Source organism: Ceratosolen solmsi, unplaced genomic scaffold (genome assembly GCF_000503995.2).
Source record: "Ceratosolen solmsi marchali unplaced genomic scaffold, CerSol_1.0 scaffold15, whole genome shotgun sequence".
In the NCBI taxonomy this organism is placed as follows: Eukaryota; Metazoa; Arthropoda; class Insecta; order Hymenoptera; family Agaonidae; genus Ceratosolen; species Ceratosolen solmsi.
In genome coordinates, this window is record NW_011948434.1 from 692,252 (window position 1) to 710,327 (window position 18,076).

The 18,076-nt window shown below is 26.3% G+C and overlaps 4 protein-coding genes across 5 annotated transcripts; 3 read left to right on the top strand and 1 right to left on the bottom strand.

Annotated features, from left to right (window-relative positions):
• Positions 1–5: 5 nt before the first annotated feature.
• On the bottom strand, positions 6–6,150 carry adp (WD and tetratricopeptide repeats 1). Its single transcript, XM_011502683.1, has 13 exons — positions 6,113–6,150; positions 5,644–5,758; positions 5,434–5,564; positions 5,248–5,359; positions 4,075–4,461; positions 3,298–3,397; positions 2,320–2,484; positions 2,110–2,243; positions 1,924–2,051; positions 1,755–1,835; positions 1,385–1,678; positions 412–604; positions 6–316 (listed from the first exon to the last, which is right to left on the bottom strand). Exons 2-13 carry the CDS (start codon positions 5,710–5,712, stop codon positions 110–112), a joined length of 2,001 nt encoding a protein of 666 aa, XP_011500985.1. The 5' UTR covers positions 5,713–5,758; positions 6,113–6,150; the 3' UTR covers positions 6–109.
• Positions 6,151–12,032: 5,882 nt separating this feature from the next.
• Positions 12,033–13,562, top strand: Lrr47 (Leucine-rich repeat 47). The gene is made up of 4 exons (XM_011502684.1): positions 12,033–12,251; positions 12,326–12,862; positions 12,937–13,232; positions 13,299–13,562. The coding sequence occupies exons 1-4, from the start codon at positions 12,078–12,080 to the stop codon at positions 13,531–13,533; spliced, it is 1,242 nt and encodes a 413-aa protein (XP_011500986.1). The 5' UTR covers positions 12,033–12,077; the 3' UTR covers positions 13,534–13,562.
• Positions 13,563–14,846: 1,284 nt separating this feature from the next.
• RpS27A (ribosomal protein S27A) lies at positions 14,847–17,389 on the top strand. Its single transcript, XM_011502688.1, has 4 exons — positions 14,847–14,884; positions 16,558–16,672; positions 16,900–17,117; positions 17,225–17,389. Exons 2-4 carry the CDS (start codon positions 16,570–16,572, stop codon positions 17,372–17,374), a joined length of 471 nt encoding a protein of 156 aa, XP_011500990.1. The 5' UTR covers positions 14,847–14,884; positions 16,558–16,569; the 3' UTR covers positions 17,375–17,389.
• Positions 14,965–16,421, top strand: Ip259 (NSA2 ribosome biogenesis factor-like IP259). 2 transcript variants are annotated; one of them, XM_011502686.1, is made up of 2 exons: positions 14,965–15,084; positions 15,579–16,421. In XM_011502686.1, the coding sequence occupies exon 2, from the start codon at positions 15,615–15,617 to the stop codon at positions 16,392–16,394; it is 780 nt and encodes a 259-aa protein (XP_011500988.1). In that variant the 5' UTR covers positions 14,965–15,084; positions 15,579–15,614; the 3' UTR covers positions 16,395–16,421. The 2 variants fall into 2 exon arrangements, with proteins under 2 accessions (XP_011500988.1, XP_011500987.1); XM_011502685.1 differs by lacking the exon at positions 14,965–15,084 and adding an exon at positions 15,148–15,440.
• Positions 17,390–18,076: the final 687 nt, after the last annotated feature.

An 18,076-nucleotide genomic window follows, 5' to 3' on the forward strand; every position in this document is an offset into this window, starting at 1 on the left:
TCTTCCCTTTAGGGTAAACTTTTTGATGTACACATATACATGTGTATGTGCATGCGCGCGCGTGTGTATGCATTATGTACATGTGTATATAAGTTTATCTTAGGAAAACTTAACTTGGCCTACAGTTTAGTGGCTGAGTATTTGAAGAATCTTGATTATCTTCATGAGTACTCCTGGAATTCTGTCCACGTAATCTGTATCCCATATTAAAAAGCATTAAATCTAGATCAAAGCGTTCATCAGTATTCATTCGTATATAATTAGCTGTTGCTGCTTCATGCTGATTTTTAATTTCCCAGGCATTCACTCTTCCATCCTAAAATAGATAATGAATTTTGTAAAGTAAATTTATTTAATCAGTTTTTTCTAATTCATTTATTAATATTTTAAATAGTTATTTAATACAATTACCTCAGGCATTGGACTCCATAGTTTTATAAATGGATCAATACCACTAGTTGCTAACAAACATATAGATGGATGTGGCTGTAAGCAGTTAACTATTCGTGGATCTCCTTTTAAGATTCGAGCTATATTAGTTGTAGATCTATCCCAGATAAAAAAGGACCCTTCATCTGATCCAGCGATGATATATTGCCCATTACTGAAATGTACATTTTTATTTAATATCTTTTTAGTAAATATTTTTATATTACATATTATGACTGATTCACTTTTTTGTTTTTAAATTGAAATTGAAAGGTATTTTGATTAAATCATTTTACATACTCAATATATTATAATTTGTTAATTTTTATGTTTCACAATTTTAAACAATTTCATAATGTATCATTAGATATTGCAAAACATAGGCCACAATAAATATTAAACAATTAAATTAGCTTACTAATCTTGCTTAAAATTAAAAATTTTGTTATACTTGTAGGTAATTAATAATAAACTCTTTGTTAAATGTGTAATTTATAAAATGGAATTTTAAGTCTTTTAAGTCTAAATTTTAAGTCTAAGTTTAAAAAATAAATTGTAAGACTTAACATTTAATTAATTATCATAAATTATAATAAACAATTTACAAAAATATTGAAATATTTAAAATAATATACAATTTAATAAAAACATTGATACTATAATATTTATCAATAATTTAATTATAAAATAAATAAAGACTACCGATAGGTTTTTATCTAAGTTTGCTTATTAATTCCACAATACTAAACTGCTGCATAGTTAAGTCTCATATTTTATGAAATTATAAAATTTATTATAGTGAAAATGTTATACTGATAGTTAAGTAAAAAAAAAATTAAATGAAAAAGATTTCAGAATTAGAAAATATATTTATAAATTTAGTATATCAGTTTCTTTCAAATTATATCAATTAATAAAGTTTATGAGTTAATTAAATCAATAAAAAATAACTCACTCTCCAAAGAAGTTGGCTTCTTTTATGTCTGTATTATTATTGCAGTGGCCACACAATCTAATTTTATAATCAATTGCTTTTTGACGCCATTCTTTCTCATGCTCAGAAATATTTGTTTCATAAGCTTTTTTGGTTGTTGCTAACTGTTTATTGATTCTAATTTCTTCTTTTATGGAGCTTTTTAATTTGTTACAGGCAGAATTATTAATATATTCTGGAAATTTTTCTCGAAAATTTTTCATGACAATATAGGCTTCATTCACCTTTTTTAAATCAAATAAACATTTTGCTAATCTTAAAATATTTATTAAAAAGATATTAAAACATTGCAATAAAAATATTTTTTAATTGATACATTAATAAATAGTACCTATAGTGAGCTTTGACATGTTCTGGATCTAGAGCTAAAGTTATTCGACAGTCTCTTAAGGCAGCATAACAATCTCCATCCCTTAAATCATTTGAAGAATATTTTACATATAAATGCAATAAATATTTTTGATGATTTTAAATTTTTTAATGTAAAAATTAAGACTTACCATAATCTTTTCATGTAAGTACCAGCTCTATTACCATAAAGTACAGCAGCATTTGGGCATAAACTGATTGCTTTGTTGTATAAAGTAATGGCATGAGCATATCGATATTCATCAAAAGCTTGATTTGCCTAAAATAATATATAAAATATTGTATTTATATACTTTGGAAAAATTATAAAAACTTACTTGTTGTCGTAATTCTTCAACTTCAGGAGTTAATTGAGTAATATTTAAAGCTGATAAATCTTCTAGTACAATTGAAGAATTATTGCTATCAATTACATAAGAATCTTTGCAGTCTTGATCTCCACTGTTCGTTACTAAACAGATTTAATGACATTATAATTCCAATAAGTAACAAAGATCATGCAGACTTTAATTTAAATCATTTATTACTAAATTCAACAGGAACAACAAAATTTTTCGAATTTCCATGATTGTTGATATCAAACAAATAAATTTGTTCTTCCCCCATATTGACTAATAATTCAGTTCCATCATCATTAAAAGTCAAATAAGTCGTGGAAAATCTTTTGCGGTTATCCCGACATTTTAAATGACCTAATTAAGAAACATAAAAAAATAGTAAACAAAGATATTTTTGAATATTTAAAATAAGTATTATCAAAAATTCATTAAAAAAACATTCAATTCAAATATTTACTGTATTTATAAATTTTAATGTTGTTAAATAAAGTTTTGTAACAATGTAAATTATCAAATTCAACCAAAACAATATAGTACGTTTTTATTTTTACACATATTACATAGGTTAAGAAATTAAAATTATAAATATTATTTATGCATATATTTTGGTAATTTTTTAGTTAATTTGAATATTTGAACATTTTATACAGAAATAGTAATATGAATTAATTTCCTATAGCAAATTTTGTTAAAAAGATTTATTTCTTACAATTCTTTTTTTAATTTATGAACAACAGCTAATCAAATATTAAAACTATTCATTTTATCATTTTTTAATGGATAACGTTTAAAAAATTAAGCTTAAATAAAAAAATTACAAACAAAAAATAAAATTTTATTTCAATTAAAAAAATATTTTTATTAGTATAACTATTTTACATGTGCAATATTTAACTCCTAACATTTTATAAAATTTTTTAAAATCTTTAATAATTACATAAGTATTACTAATATATTTTAGAAAGCGATAATATATATATGTTTTATTATTAGTTTAATTATAAATTTTAATCATATTTTGCAGAGTATTGTTTTATTTAATAATTAATTTTATCCATAAACTATAAATAGCTTTAAAATCAACTAAGCCAATGAATTAGTATCACTAAATAAGCGAATAAAAGTATTAATTGAATATAGTACATATAATGAGATTAAAATATTTACCTGCAACAAAGTATTGTGCACAACCTAGAGGAATATTATTATCAGGATCTCCTTTTCCAAGAGCCAAGGAAAGATTATTTGAGGCTGCTGAAATTGGTATCTGTAAAAATATGTATAAATGTATTTTTTTTATATTAAGTATTTATATTCTTTCTATACATATTTATACATATTTATGCATAAATCTGTGTATAATAAAATAACTGATATATGATAAATTGAGTTAACAAATTATAACGTTTATTTCATCAGCATAATTAAAATAAATGTAACACGTTGACTATCTGAATAAACTGTTATAAATATTGTATTTGACAATGTTTTGAAATTTTGTAGAATACATAATATTTTCTTGGTTCGATTTAACTATATTATATAGTACTAATTCGATGTATAAAAATGATTTTCAATTATACATTGTACAACTTGTCATTGTTGAAATATATTAATTTAAGTAAAATCAAATCAATATGTCCTAATTTTTCAGAAAGTTTTTAATTCTGAGTAAATATATATTTAAATAGAGTGTGGTATGGTATAAAACATTTTTTTTAAACGGTATTCAGTGCATTTTATTTTAAATTATTTTATATATTTATTGTCTCAATAAAGTATAAATAATTAGCCAAGAATTATTTTAATTATAAGAAAGAAATTTTTATACATGCAAAAAACATAATTTTAAAGTTTTTTAATGAAAATACGATTATTATTTCATTAAAGTGTTAATTGTTCGATAATAAATTTATTTAGCTAGATCAACAAAAATGGAATTACATGTGATGGCTTGATCATCCGGCGATCATACATTCTGACATAAGCATCATTAGCCCCAACGGCAACGAGTTCGGGCCTTCTAGGGTTAATACTAATGCACTTGGCTTCAACGATGCCATTCATGTGATTTGAGAGGTTGACCAGCAATCTCCTTTGGTCACCGCTCTTGCATGAGTGTGGCTGACGCAAGTCATGCTGAATTATAAGTCCATCTTCAGCTGCGCTCCAAAAAAGAAATGGCAAATTCGGTACCGTCGCTACGCGCTTTACCCGACCGAAATGACAGTTACACACAAGCAGCGTATCAGAGATTGCAATGTCGTGAACACGTATCTTAAAATCGCCTGCGCCCGTAACCAGGATTGAGTCATTTGACTTTGGCATAAACTAGATATTACAAACGACTTTCATTATTTATCATAAATCCATAGAATGTTTGTTTTAAAAGAAACTGCACTCAATGCATTATATATGATGACAAAAATTATAGATTAATTTTGATAATTGTATATAATAAAACTTTATTTTTTCTCATTGATGTTAAATTTTGAAAATTAATTATTTACTACTGAATATTAATATATTTGTAATTTGATTCTTTAATACCAATAAAAATTTGTTAATTGTTACTACTGTGTTGAATAACAAAAATTAAATTCATGTAGATATTCATTATCTTTTTAAAAGTAACAATTTTTTTGTTATATTTTTTTTAATTTTATCCTTACTTATACAAAATGACATCATTTTATAAAGTATTTTAATTTTGTAAATAAAAAACTATAAATTATTTTTTATTTTTAAAATGTGTTGATAATAAAAAAATTAACAATGCCAATGTGTAAAAAAATCTGTAACCAAATCTAATTATAATTTCATAACAATTGTAAATTGTAATTTATTATAGCTTATAGCTTAGAATCCTAATCTCATAATTATTGAAAAATATATAGTTGTGTAAAATTTTATAGTGATTTATTTTTATATTTCTTTAATATACTTAATTTGTATTAATTAGTAAAATAGTAAAATATTTTGTTTAAATACACAAGAATATCAAATTAACTTTTTACTCCAAATTTAAATATTTCTAAAATTTTTATTAGCTAAAAAAAGTAATATTGGAATTTTTAATTTTAAATACATATTTTAACAATTTTTAATCGAAAATACCTTAACAGTAAAAATATTTCCTCCATGCTTAGTATGAAGAGTTAGTTTCTTTTCATAACGAAAAGGATCCCATAATATAACATGCATATCATCAGAAGCTGAAGCTAATATTCTATAAATGTATATAATTAATTAATATTCTCTATGATTTAAATTTAAATTTATTTAAACAATTGAATTATTTACGTTCCACTTTCATTCCATTCTAAACAATTAACACATCCATCATGACCATCAAGTTTTGCTTCTAATCCTAAACGGCTTATAAAATTTGGTGTGACTTTGAGCTTACGATCAATGTGTCTTGAAATTGATTCCTATATACAAATATAAAAACATATAATTACATATATTAAAATAATATTTCCTAATATTAAAAAAATATCGAACTCTTACTTGTATTTGTCTTTGATAGAGCAGATCTATAGCTCTGTAATCGTACCTTTTCTTTGTAACAATTTCCATTATCAAGTTATAGATATATCACTGTTTATTAATTGCATTTAATATCCTATAAAAAAAATAATAAAATTAATACATATACAATATATATTAAAAAAATTAATATTAATCAAAATTGAAGCATATGGCTAGAACAAACATATTGTATTAAGGTGCTAACCTAATTTAAAAATATGCAAATAAAATTATCATTTACAAAATATATAAAAAAATCATGGTATTTATAGTATTTTTAAAATAAGGTTCTAAAAATCCGACATTTCTTAGATGGTACAAAAGAGTTAAAATCATATAAAAATGTCCAAAGAATCAAAATTCGTTCTAGTACTATATAAAAATGTAGTATAATAGAAAAATGAAATTATAGAGAACTCAATAATTTATGGAAGATTTTCTGTCTTACTTGAATTTCTTCTTTTTTTTTTTGTGTATTACATTCAAACCGTGTATCAACTGATTTTTTAAAAATTCTGCGGAACAGTTAAAAATTTATAGTTGTATAATAACACGTTTTTTATTATTATCATTATATATAACGATGAGACAAAATGACAACGTCGTTGGAATAATCAAGTAGCTATACTTTATAATTATATTTTTATCATTTATAACAGTTGTCCTGTCTAGTTTTTTAATATTCTGGGTACAAAATAATACAGATGTTTTTTTATCATATAATCCAGTTTTTAATACAGTTTGTTGTTATTTATTCGTTACAGAGTACCCTTAAGCATATCTGGTGTAGAAAGATCTAAGTAGAAATAGAGAATTAATAGAGATTACGATTAATTATATTCTTTGTACTTTCACTAGTAGGTGGCGCAGAGATCTCTTTTTAACTTTAAATGTAGTGAATCGCTATTAGCTGTTAATAGCTACATAAAACAAAAATTCACTAAAATATTTTGATTTCTTAATTCATTTATTAAAGAATCAATTAAATTTTGTATACGCCTATACAAAAGTTTACATTTCCTTTACTATTATTTTGAAAAGATTATTATATAAAAAATTGTGTAACGTGTACATGATGAGCAACCGTAAACTCAATATTTTCTATTTATTATGGTTGTAATATTTTTATATGATAATCAGATATTTAGGAAATAATTAAAAAATCATGATTACAATAACATTTTTTCACATGAGTAGTCTCCTGCGCTTAATTATTCATTTGTACATGAACGTATAAATAATCCTCCGAATGTATATGTAAGATAATAATTACAGTTGTTTGGAATAAGTTAAAACAATCTACTAAGGTATAAATATAAATAAGAATACACTAACCGATTACAATATTATATATATGTATATGTAAGATAATAATTACAGTTGTTTGGAATAAGTTAAAACAATCTACTAAGGTATAAATATAAATAAGAATACACTAACCGATTACAATATTATATATATGTATATTTATTAATGTAAAAATCTAGTGAAGAAATAGTTCAATTATCTTTAAGAAATCTTTAAAGGTTTGAAGTATAATGATAAAAAAATAATTGATATATTTTATTTAAAAAAAAAACAATTAAAAATCATTTAATTTTCAAGTACTGATTGTGCTTTGATAAAATTTTTGTTGTTCGAGATTGCGAGAACCTTTCCCTTATCATTCAAGGAATCTGTTGAGGTCCTCGGCGATTCTCACAGCACTACCCATCGATGTCTGCTAAATTTATCAGCAATTCTAGCAACAATTCATGACGGAATATGAAGAAGTCAAACACATAATGAGGACTTCTCCATAGTCCCACAATAAAACTCAATACTATCTACCACATCACGGCATACTTAACCAGATAGCGCTACCACAAAATTAAGATGAAATATCAGGATACTGGATCAATGATCTTATGCATACGGGAACCAATCTGAATCCAGAAATTCAGACGTGTTAATCTGGATACGCCGGCATCTACATCATTTTTTCTACAGATATCAAAAAATATGTACGCAGATTAAAGTTGGCAAAAAGAACTAGGAGAAACAAGGAATCCCTTTGAATTGACGAGCAAACCAAGGAAGTGTCATATTACCTAACAACAGTTACCTGTGGCATAAGAGCCACTTCGGTTTGAGCAATCAAAATATTGCTACAACTGCTGGAAGACGAAGGAAGTAAAGTGCCCCTTGGCACTGCTACTCATGACTTCTTTGGAGGTGTGAACACGCCACAACCATTAACTGAAACCTCGATACAACTACAGAATCTCCGCATGGCGGGCGGTTTCCCATCGACAAAATGACATTGAACAAAACTAGTGGCCCGCACCGCTATCCACGTAGTTATAAAACAGGAATTATCAATTGCATTCTAGAATTGCACAACCAAATTACTCGATTACAATGGAGTGAATTGACTGAGATTCAAGCCTTCTCAGCAGACCCGCCATAGAAAGAACACGCGTTCACTTTCGTGGACGTTTTCAGAAAGCTAATGGCAGCGAAAATGTGTTGGAAGAATAACTCAAACGGTAGCGGTGAGTTAAAATTCTGTTCGAGAAATATTCAAGTAAGGTGATAGCAGGGAGAGATTAGCAAGTTTCGCATCCACGAGTCAGCATATGGAAACCCCACTCAATGCCTCAATATCATTGAGATATCATATACAGATTTTCATCACTCAACAAATTACTGAGAACTCTGCTTCATATTCATCGAACGGCTAAAGAAACATAATGAAACGTCGTTTATCCTCCAGAGAAACATAAAAACGCGGAAAGAGCGATAAGCGACAATTTACAGTGCAACGATTGCATTTTGTATTTTGCTACATCTGTGGGAGCTCGCTCGCAACCATTTCAGAACCCTCTCCCAAGGAGTTATCAGAGTTGGAGGAAGACTTATGAGATTACCTGGCATATACCAGACAACAGTATTAGATTCTTAGTGTACGATCGTCAGTAAAATCGGACTTTTTCGATGCATTAATGTACGGCAAAGGGAGTCCATGCTTGTCAATTAATGGAACAACCACCTCTCTATCAAATAACATCATCAACACCAATCTCAAACACGGGTGTTGACTATGTTGGCCCCTTACCCATAAAAAACTGGAAGAGCCAAGGTGCAAAAACCCAAATGACATGGATTTGTGTTTTTGTGTGGTTTACCAAATCTGCTGTGCATCTTGAAGTATACAGCGACTATACAACCGAAGGATTCATGATTGACTTATCGGAGACTCTCCTCTCGCAGAGGTATTCCCCATGCATTGTACTCAGATTGTGGTACAACCTTCATCTGAGCGGATAAAAAATTGTTCTCCCAAGGTTCCGAAGAATATAATCAAATTGCAACAATACTCTCCAAGATAGCTCTCGATGAGAATTCAATCCTCCCAAAGCGTCTCACATGAGAGGAAAATGAGAAGCGGTGGTAAAGTCCACGAAATTTCATCTGAGACGCATAATCGAAAAAACTTTGCTTACATTTGAAGAATTCACGACTCTACTATCTCAGATTGGGACCATTTAAACACCCGACTTTTGGAGCCGTTAAGCTATGATCCAGATGACTGCTGTGCGCTAACACCAGGTCATTATCTTATCAGAAATCCACTGACAACTATTCTTAAACCATTTTTCGAGGGATTGTCAATGTCTGGTTTGCCTCGCTGGCAATCAATTCATACAACGTGTGCAGTAATTATGCTCACAATGGCAAGCCCACTATATACAACGGCAACAATCAATTTCCAAGTGGCATCATCCACAAAATGACATTAAGATTGGTTCGTTAGCACTTATCAATGACCAACGTTTCCCAACGTGCAAGTGACCCCTCGCTCGAGCAATTAATATTCATCCAGGCACGGATGGGCTCATCAGAGTAATCACATTAAAAATAGCGTCGATAACCATGTAAAACCTATACATAAGCTGGCAGTAAGGCGGACAGAATGTTCGAGATTACGAGAACCGTTCCCAGCTCACTAAACATCCGCATAACAAGTCGTTAGACTTCGGGAAAAGCCCAGCTCATTAGGTATCTAGAAATAGTCGTTACACCAAAAAATTTTAAATCTAACGGTATACTATTGCCTTTGTTGTCAAATCTGGCAATGCTGCCGCTAGAGGCGCTTCAAAGACGGTACAAAGAAGGACACTTCAGTCAGGAGCTTCTTGAGAAGACTGAGCTTCCTGATTGAAGGTGCTGCCGGCAGAGCCGCTAATGGAGCGCTTCATGTACGCTCCATGTAGAGATGCCTAAGTCGTAAGCGCTCCGATTGGATACACAAAAAGAGTAGGGGTCCTAAGAGAACGCCGTGGTCAGCGGAATGCATTTAAGGAAGATAACCACAATTCACTCACTAACTCCCAAGGCTTAAGCTCTCACTAGTGAGTCGTCCAGAATGGAAGAAGCCTGCGCTTTTACGAGGGACGCCGCGGAGGACAAACTCTCAAACTCAAGTTGAAGTTCTCAAGGAAGAAGAAAGAAAGAGAAAGGAAGCTCCTTTAGTGGAGTCTGCAGCCAAGTCTTCGTTTGTAGCCGCATCGCAACTCAAAGGCGCCACAGCCACCAATTCCAAACTAAGGTTTCTCCAAGATCCAGTATCAACAAGCTTACTTCAAAGATCAAGGCTAGACTGACTAATTCTATGCGTCATTAAGCACATACACTGCAGATCCAATACTGCAGAATAGAAGGAGAACTGATCGTGCCCCAAGCGCACGAAGCAGACACCGGCAAGTTAATTTTACGCGCCATTCACCGCATACACTGCAGACCCACTACTGTAGAATTGAACAAGAACTGCTAGTGCCCCAAGCGCACCAAACAGTAGCAGATTCAGCACGTAGCACTCGAAGAAGTGGTAAAAGCTTTACAACCTCTCACTTCTTAGGGTAATCTACCACCAAGTGCACTATGTCACAAGGATCCGGAAACTTACAACCTCCTATCACCGCATGAAGTGCATGCTAACGCCAAGTGTCAACCGCCAATGAACTCCAAGAATTCAATTATTGTCTTCATCAATAAGAATCATTCTTGTATTTGGAAATTCAACGGAATAAAGAGCACAAAAAACGAATGTGTTAAATATTTAATTAATACGCTATCCCTTCCACTTGTCCGTACATTTCCCTCACTAACATCTCGTGGTCTTTTAGTTAATTCTAAACATTTTTGTATTTCAAAAATTAGTTGGAATTATAAAATTACTTTCGAATTATTTTTATAAAAATATGGAAAAGATTTTGTTTACCAATTAAATTTGTATTTTATTAAAATTGTCCAATATATTGTACAACTGATAAACATTAAAATATTTATGTCTAAATTTTTCGAATGTTATTGCTTATAATATTGTTTTTAAAATGTAATAAAAACACATTAATACCAATATATATGAATATCATATATTAGATTAATTTTTAATTAAATATGTACATATTCAATAAAGCTAGCACAAAATTTAATACTCTCAAAATACAATTTAAATTGATATTCAATATATTGTTGTATAGAATACAATTTGTAGTTAAATTTAAAGAAACTAATTTATTTAGGAAATAATTTGGTATGCTGTTACAGTATTCTAAACACGTATTAATATGCGAATTGCTCTGATCGAAACAAGAATTTCGACCTTAAAATTAAAAGTAGACGATTTTTAGGCATTCAATTTGTGTATTTATAATTGCTCCTAAAATAAACTTTAAACAATAATAATTAAATCATAGGGTTACTCCTTATAAATAGTGAACATATCGATGAATGTTTGTGGGGAATGTTTGGATGACATGATGTATAGTTGCCAGCGTTCCTTCACGAGGGAATGGCTTCCTGTAAATTCTTTTTGCTTAGGGAATGTAACTATTGGTAATCAAACAATGAAAAAGATAAGTTAAGGACAAATAGGAAATCGTGGAAAGTGTATCGGATGCATTTTTATTTCATAATTTCATTTATAATTCTTTGTTGTTTATAAATATAAATTTTATGTGAACAAAGTAATACTAAAAATATAAATGAATAATTGAAATTGTGTATAATAATATTAAAACCATAATCATATTAAATAAGTATGAAAATGAAAAGCAAAGTAAGTTAAGTATATTATGAGAATGGAAAAACTATATTTAAAAATAATTAATTTACATAGGTCTCAAGAAATGTTTGTTATTAAAAAATTTTTTCTGTTTAAATGTAAAAAAGAATTCAACTAGAATTGTATTTGTTTTCTTGTAGGTTAGTCAGTTTTCACATGTAGTGTAACGGCTAATTTTTAAATATCAAAAAAAGAATATGTAACATCTAATATAACATAATGAAAAAAGGACTTGATGTTTTATTAGATTCATAAAATATTATTTTTTTATCATTAAATACAAGTAACTTTTAATAATTTAATAATGAAATTAATATGCAATGTAGATGTTTATAATAGGTTATCATCACTTGCAATAAATATTAGACAAAGAAAACCTCAAAAATCATGTTTAATCATAGGAAAGCAATCAAAAGAAAATGACGAAGTTTATCTTATATTGCAAACTAAATCAAATAAAATTGGTGTAAAGTACAAAGTATGATTTAATTTTAGTAATTTATATATGTTATTTAAAAAAAAAACATCTAAACCATAAATTTCTTTTACCAGATAAATAATAATATTAAAAAAATCTTTACAAAATTTGTTGATGAAGGAAAAGCATCATTTAGAATTATAGAACCATCTCATGATATAAACATACAATGTGATCCAATCCAATTAAAAAGTTTTCTTCACGTATTAAAACTTATTCTGTTAAAAAAATTTACTTCTCCACTTTCGACGTTGTCTGACTATAATAAAAAATCTATAAATATTGTTCCCAAAACAAAAATTATCATATCCAAAGTTTTAGATTATCCAACACTTAAAGGATTTCCAAAAATTACTGAACAACTATATCTTTGTGGTCTTCAAAGAAAATCTTTTGATTGTCAAATTCTTAAATTGCATAATTTAAAAATTTTAAATTTATCACAAAATCAATTGACAAATTTACCTCAAGAATTAGGAATGCTTCCAAACTTACAAGAATTAAGTTTATCAGATAATCAGTTTGGAAAATGTCCAATATCTAAATGGTCATGGATGAATGGTTCTAATATTACAAAAACTCTACGTTCATTAAATTTAAGCTGTAACAAAGTAAATAATTTTTTATTTAATTTATGAAATATTACAAAAAATTTTAATTATATTAATATTAATTATTTTTACAGTTAACTAAAATTCCTGATGAAATTAGCAAGTTACATGCTTTACTTTCATTAAATATTAATAATAATTTAATTTCTAGTTTACCAGAAGGCATAGGTAATTTAAAAAAACTTAAATATTTAAATATATCTAAGAATAATATAACAAATTTACCCGGAAGTATGACAAATTTACGTTTGTATGAATTGGATATATCAGAAAATTCATTTCAAATTAATAATGATAATACAATATCTGTGTGTGATATTAAAATATCTTGTCTTGTTGACCTTGCTGCACAAGTAGTAATAAAAACAAGGTTTGTAAATATTTAAGTGCTTATACTTAATTTTTATTAAATTAACATAAAAATAAATTGTTATAGGATATATTATGATGCAAGTATAATTCCATTTACTTTAATTCAATATTTAGATAAAGCACATTATTGCATGTGTGGTGTACCATGCTTCAATAGTTTTATGAGAAAATTTATGCCAATGAATTTATCAACAATTACTAATAGTATTAGATTTTCTGGTATATCAGGAAACAATATCCTGTTTGACTGTTACTTTTGTTCATTTAAGTGTTTACGTAGATATTTTTTATGTGTCTAAAGTTATTAATATATTGTTTTTAATTTTTTTTAAATTTATCTACATTTTAGTAATAAAATTTATCTCAAATATAATTTTATATCAAATAATACTTCTATGTAATAAGCAAAACTGCATTGTAATAGATAATTTAGTTTTAATTTTGTAAATACAATAAATATGTATTTTGTACAATTATTTTTATAATCTAATATGTATATTATAAAATGAATAAAAGAATTTGTAATGTTATGAAACTTGAAAATTGCATTTTTAAAAGTGTTTTATTAATTTATATCAACTTATTTCAAAGGTATGAGTGATATAAAATTTTAAATATTTGAATTGTTCTAAATAAAAATATTTTCGTTAATAAAGTTGAAGGATTAAGATTCATTCAACAACATAAGAAGTAAAAACTGTAGAGAACTTAATTAGGAACTTGAATATTAAGTTATATTATTATAAGTATTATAAGAAAAAAGGGATTATTATTATTGAATTAATATCTTTATAGGATGTATCTAAATGTTCAAAAAACTTATTGTATCAACTTGTAATTTCATACAAATATCAGTTATATTTGTCTAATTTTAAATTTTATATAAAATTTTAATAAATCTATAATAAAATTTAGTGTAGTAAGTATTTAGAAAGAATGTTTATAGTTCAAAGCTTTAATGAATAAACTTATTGTAAACAAATTTTTGGTAATTCGATAAGATTAAATATTATGTACGGTTATTATTATACATTAACTACTATAAATTTTTGTCTATTTGAAATATATATAAATATATATATATATATCAGAACGGCATCAAATTATTGTTGTAGATCTATTATAATCATGAATATCATCTTCAAAATGTATTTGTACTAAAATGATTTTAACTCAATTAATTGCTCTGAAATACTTACATAAATTAAAAACGTATAAACGTATAAACACTTTCAAATAAATAAATATGTTTTAATACATCAATATTTCTTTTATAGAAATAAATAACATAAAAGTATTTAAATTTTATGTCTAAGATTAATTGTTTATATATTAAATTTACATTTTTTTTTTTTTTTTTATATAAATATTTTTTTACAATTCTTTTATATAAAAATTCTTTTAATATATTTATATATGGTCGAATAATAAAAAATTAATATTAAAAATAAATTATAATTATTTATGTTTAATGCATATTTCTATATTTTTGGACAATTTCATTGTCTTGTTCATCTTCCGGTGCAATTTTTTCCACCAATGATCGTTAGCTTACCTTTATAAAGTAAATCAATAGAAAATTAGGATTTATCTTCAAACCGGAAACTATTGGTCGTAAGTTTCTTTCTGTGTCGTATGGTGTATGAGTAGGTATGTTTAATAATAATTTTCTTTATTTTAATAATATAATACATTTAAACTAGACTTGTAAATAAATGTTTCATTTGTAAGTTTACAGAAAATTTCTTATTTTTAAGAGTTATATTTAACTGTTATCTATTATTGTTTTTCTAAAAATTCATATTGGCACATGGCACGTTTTTTTGCTTGAAACATTCTTATAACCTACAGTTAAGTGCTACCGAATGAAGTTTTATAGTGTTTTATGTTACTTCGTTATTTATTTATGGGTATTTTGTATTTACGCCATTTTGAAGTCTTCCGAGTTATATATTTTTATTTTCTTGTTCATTTAAACTTCATTGAACATTGCAAATTTAAAGCAAATACATTGTACACGATTCAAGATATTTCTCGAACTTTCGAAATATAATTTCAAACTGACATAAATTAGCTATTTATGATTATAATCGAAAACGAGCAATAAATATTTTTTTTAACCAAAATTATAACCATTTAATACTCAGAAACTTCAAAATTGCTATGCTAAAAGTTTCTTCTCAATTTATATCAACTTGTTTCTAAGGTATGCATAATCCCAACTTTTATTTATAAACTTTAAGTTTTGAAAGTTTAGAGAAGGTAAGTGATTTGTATAGTGTACAATGTAATAAAAATATATTAATCGTCAAAATTTAATTATGACATTCTGATTCATTTTTAGATTCAAAAATAGTTTGGTTATTAAGAATAAAATAAAATGCCACAGAATGAATATATTGAGCGTCATCGGAAATTATATGGACGAAGATTGGATTATGAAGAACGTAAAAGAAAGAGAGAAGCTAGAGTACCTCATAAACTTTCCGAAAAAGCTAAAAACCTTAGAGGTATAAAAGCTAAACTTTTTAATAAAGAACGTCATAATGAAAAGATACAAATGAAAAAGAAAATTAAAGCATATGAGGAAACAAATATTAAAAAGAGTGAACAACTCGTTCCTGAAGGTGCATTACCAGTTTACTTACTAGATCGAAATATTAGATCAAGAGCTAAAGTTTTATCTAATATGGTAAAACAAAAAAGAAAAGAGAAGGCTGGTAAATGGGATGTACCTATACCAAAAGTGAAAGCGCAATCTGACTTAGAAGTATTTAAAGTATTTAAGAGTGGAAAGTCTAAACGAAAATCATGGAAGAGGATAGTTACAAAAGTTACATTTGTAGGAGAAAATTTTACAAGAAAACCACCAAAATTTGAAAGATTTATTAGGCCAATGGCATTGAGATTTAAAAAATGTCATGTAACTCATCCAGAACTAAAAGCTACCTTTTGTCTTCCAATTATAGGGGTTAAGAGAAATCCTAATTCACAAATGTATACTACGTTAGGGGTAATTACAAAAGGTACAATTATCGAAGTGAATATTTCAGAATTAGGTTTGGTTACACAATCTGGTAAAATTGTTTGGGGAAAATATGCTCAAGTAACAAATAATCCTGAAAATGATGGGTGTATTAATGCTGTACTACTGATCTAATCTAAATTTTTATAATCATAAAATTCTTGTCAAATTTTTCTAATAAAACAATGTTAATAAATATATTTGTTTGTTTCATTATATATCCTTTATAGTATTTTATTTACTACTTATATTATAAAAAAATTACAATCTTACTAATAATATAAAATTTATTTTATAGTATATTTCCATCATGCAGTTATTTGTGAAAACTTTAACTAATAGAACCATTACTCTTGAAGCTGAATCTTCTGAGACTGTTGAGAATATCAAAAATGTAATTCAAGACAGAGAAGGTTGGATAATTAATTTATTTCATATTCTTTAAAAGATACAAATAATTATAATTTAGTTTTTTAAATACTATAATTTTTTATTTTACTGACGTATACTAATTGTTATAATTCAAAGAATATCTTTGAAATGATTATTTTTATGTATTTATAAAATATATTAATTTATTATAAGTATAAAATTGTCAAAAGTTTATTATTAATTACAATTAAAATTTGTTTCTTTGAAGGAATCCCTTTGTATGAGCAAAGATTATACTTTGCTGGTAGACAATTAGAAAATGAAAAAATACTTTCTGATTATAATATTCAGAAAGAATGTTCACTTGATCTACAATTACGTTTGTATGGTGGCGCCAAGAAACGCAAGAAGAAGAATTATTCTACTCCAAAAAAAATTAAGCATAAGAAGAAGAAAGTTAAGCTTGCAGTTCTCAAGTTTTACAAGGTTTATAATATCTATTATATTTATAATAATTATATATCTATTTACAATACATTTAATTTATATCATGTTTATTTGTATAAAATAAAATATATCTATTAAAATTGTAGGTTGACGAAAATGGTAAAATTCATCGTTTAAGACGAGAATGTCCTTCAGAACAATGTGGAGCTGGAGTTTTTATGGCTGCAATGGAAGATAGACATTATTGTGGCAAATGTGGATATACTCTTGTATTTAATAAACCTGAAGACAAATAAATGCAAAATAATTAATTTGTATTTATTTTATATAATAATAAATTCTTAAAACTATATAAAAATTTGTGATTACTTCATTTAAATTATATTTAAAAATAAATAATTTAACACGATTGTTCAAATAAAATTTAAATTTTATTAAAATTCAAAAAATATTTATAAACTGGAGCTACCAGTAAGAACTCACAATTACACTGTATTCATATAAATCAATTATCTATGATTCGAGACTGTGAGATTTGCAACATATGCGCATGCTTAATATACTACAATACTTCTATTATACATAACACAGCAACTTTAACGGCTTAATGGTAGGTTTTTAATAACTTAATATTCACATAATTTTAATAATAGCATAATATGCAATAATCGCTAAATGTTTTAATTCTTTTAATGCAAACATTTTGAGCAATTTTTTAAATTTGTTTTTAAGTTATTTTCATTAAAAACAAAGAGATAAATCCAATATATATATATATATATATATATATGTATACACATACAAATTCTTTACTATAAATATGTAAACTAACAAAAAATTTATTTAATCATGAAAACAAAAACTTAAAGTACAAAAATATTTCTTTTTTAAAATTAAAATTATGAACTTCAATTCACATAAATTATTTTATAAATAATTATTTTATAAAATTATATATAAATATATAAATTTTTAAAAGTCTGAAAACAAATTTTAAA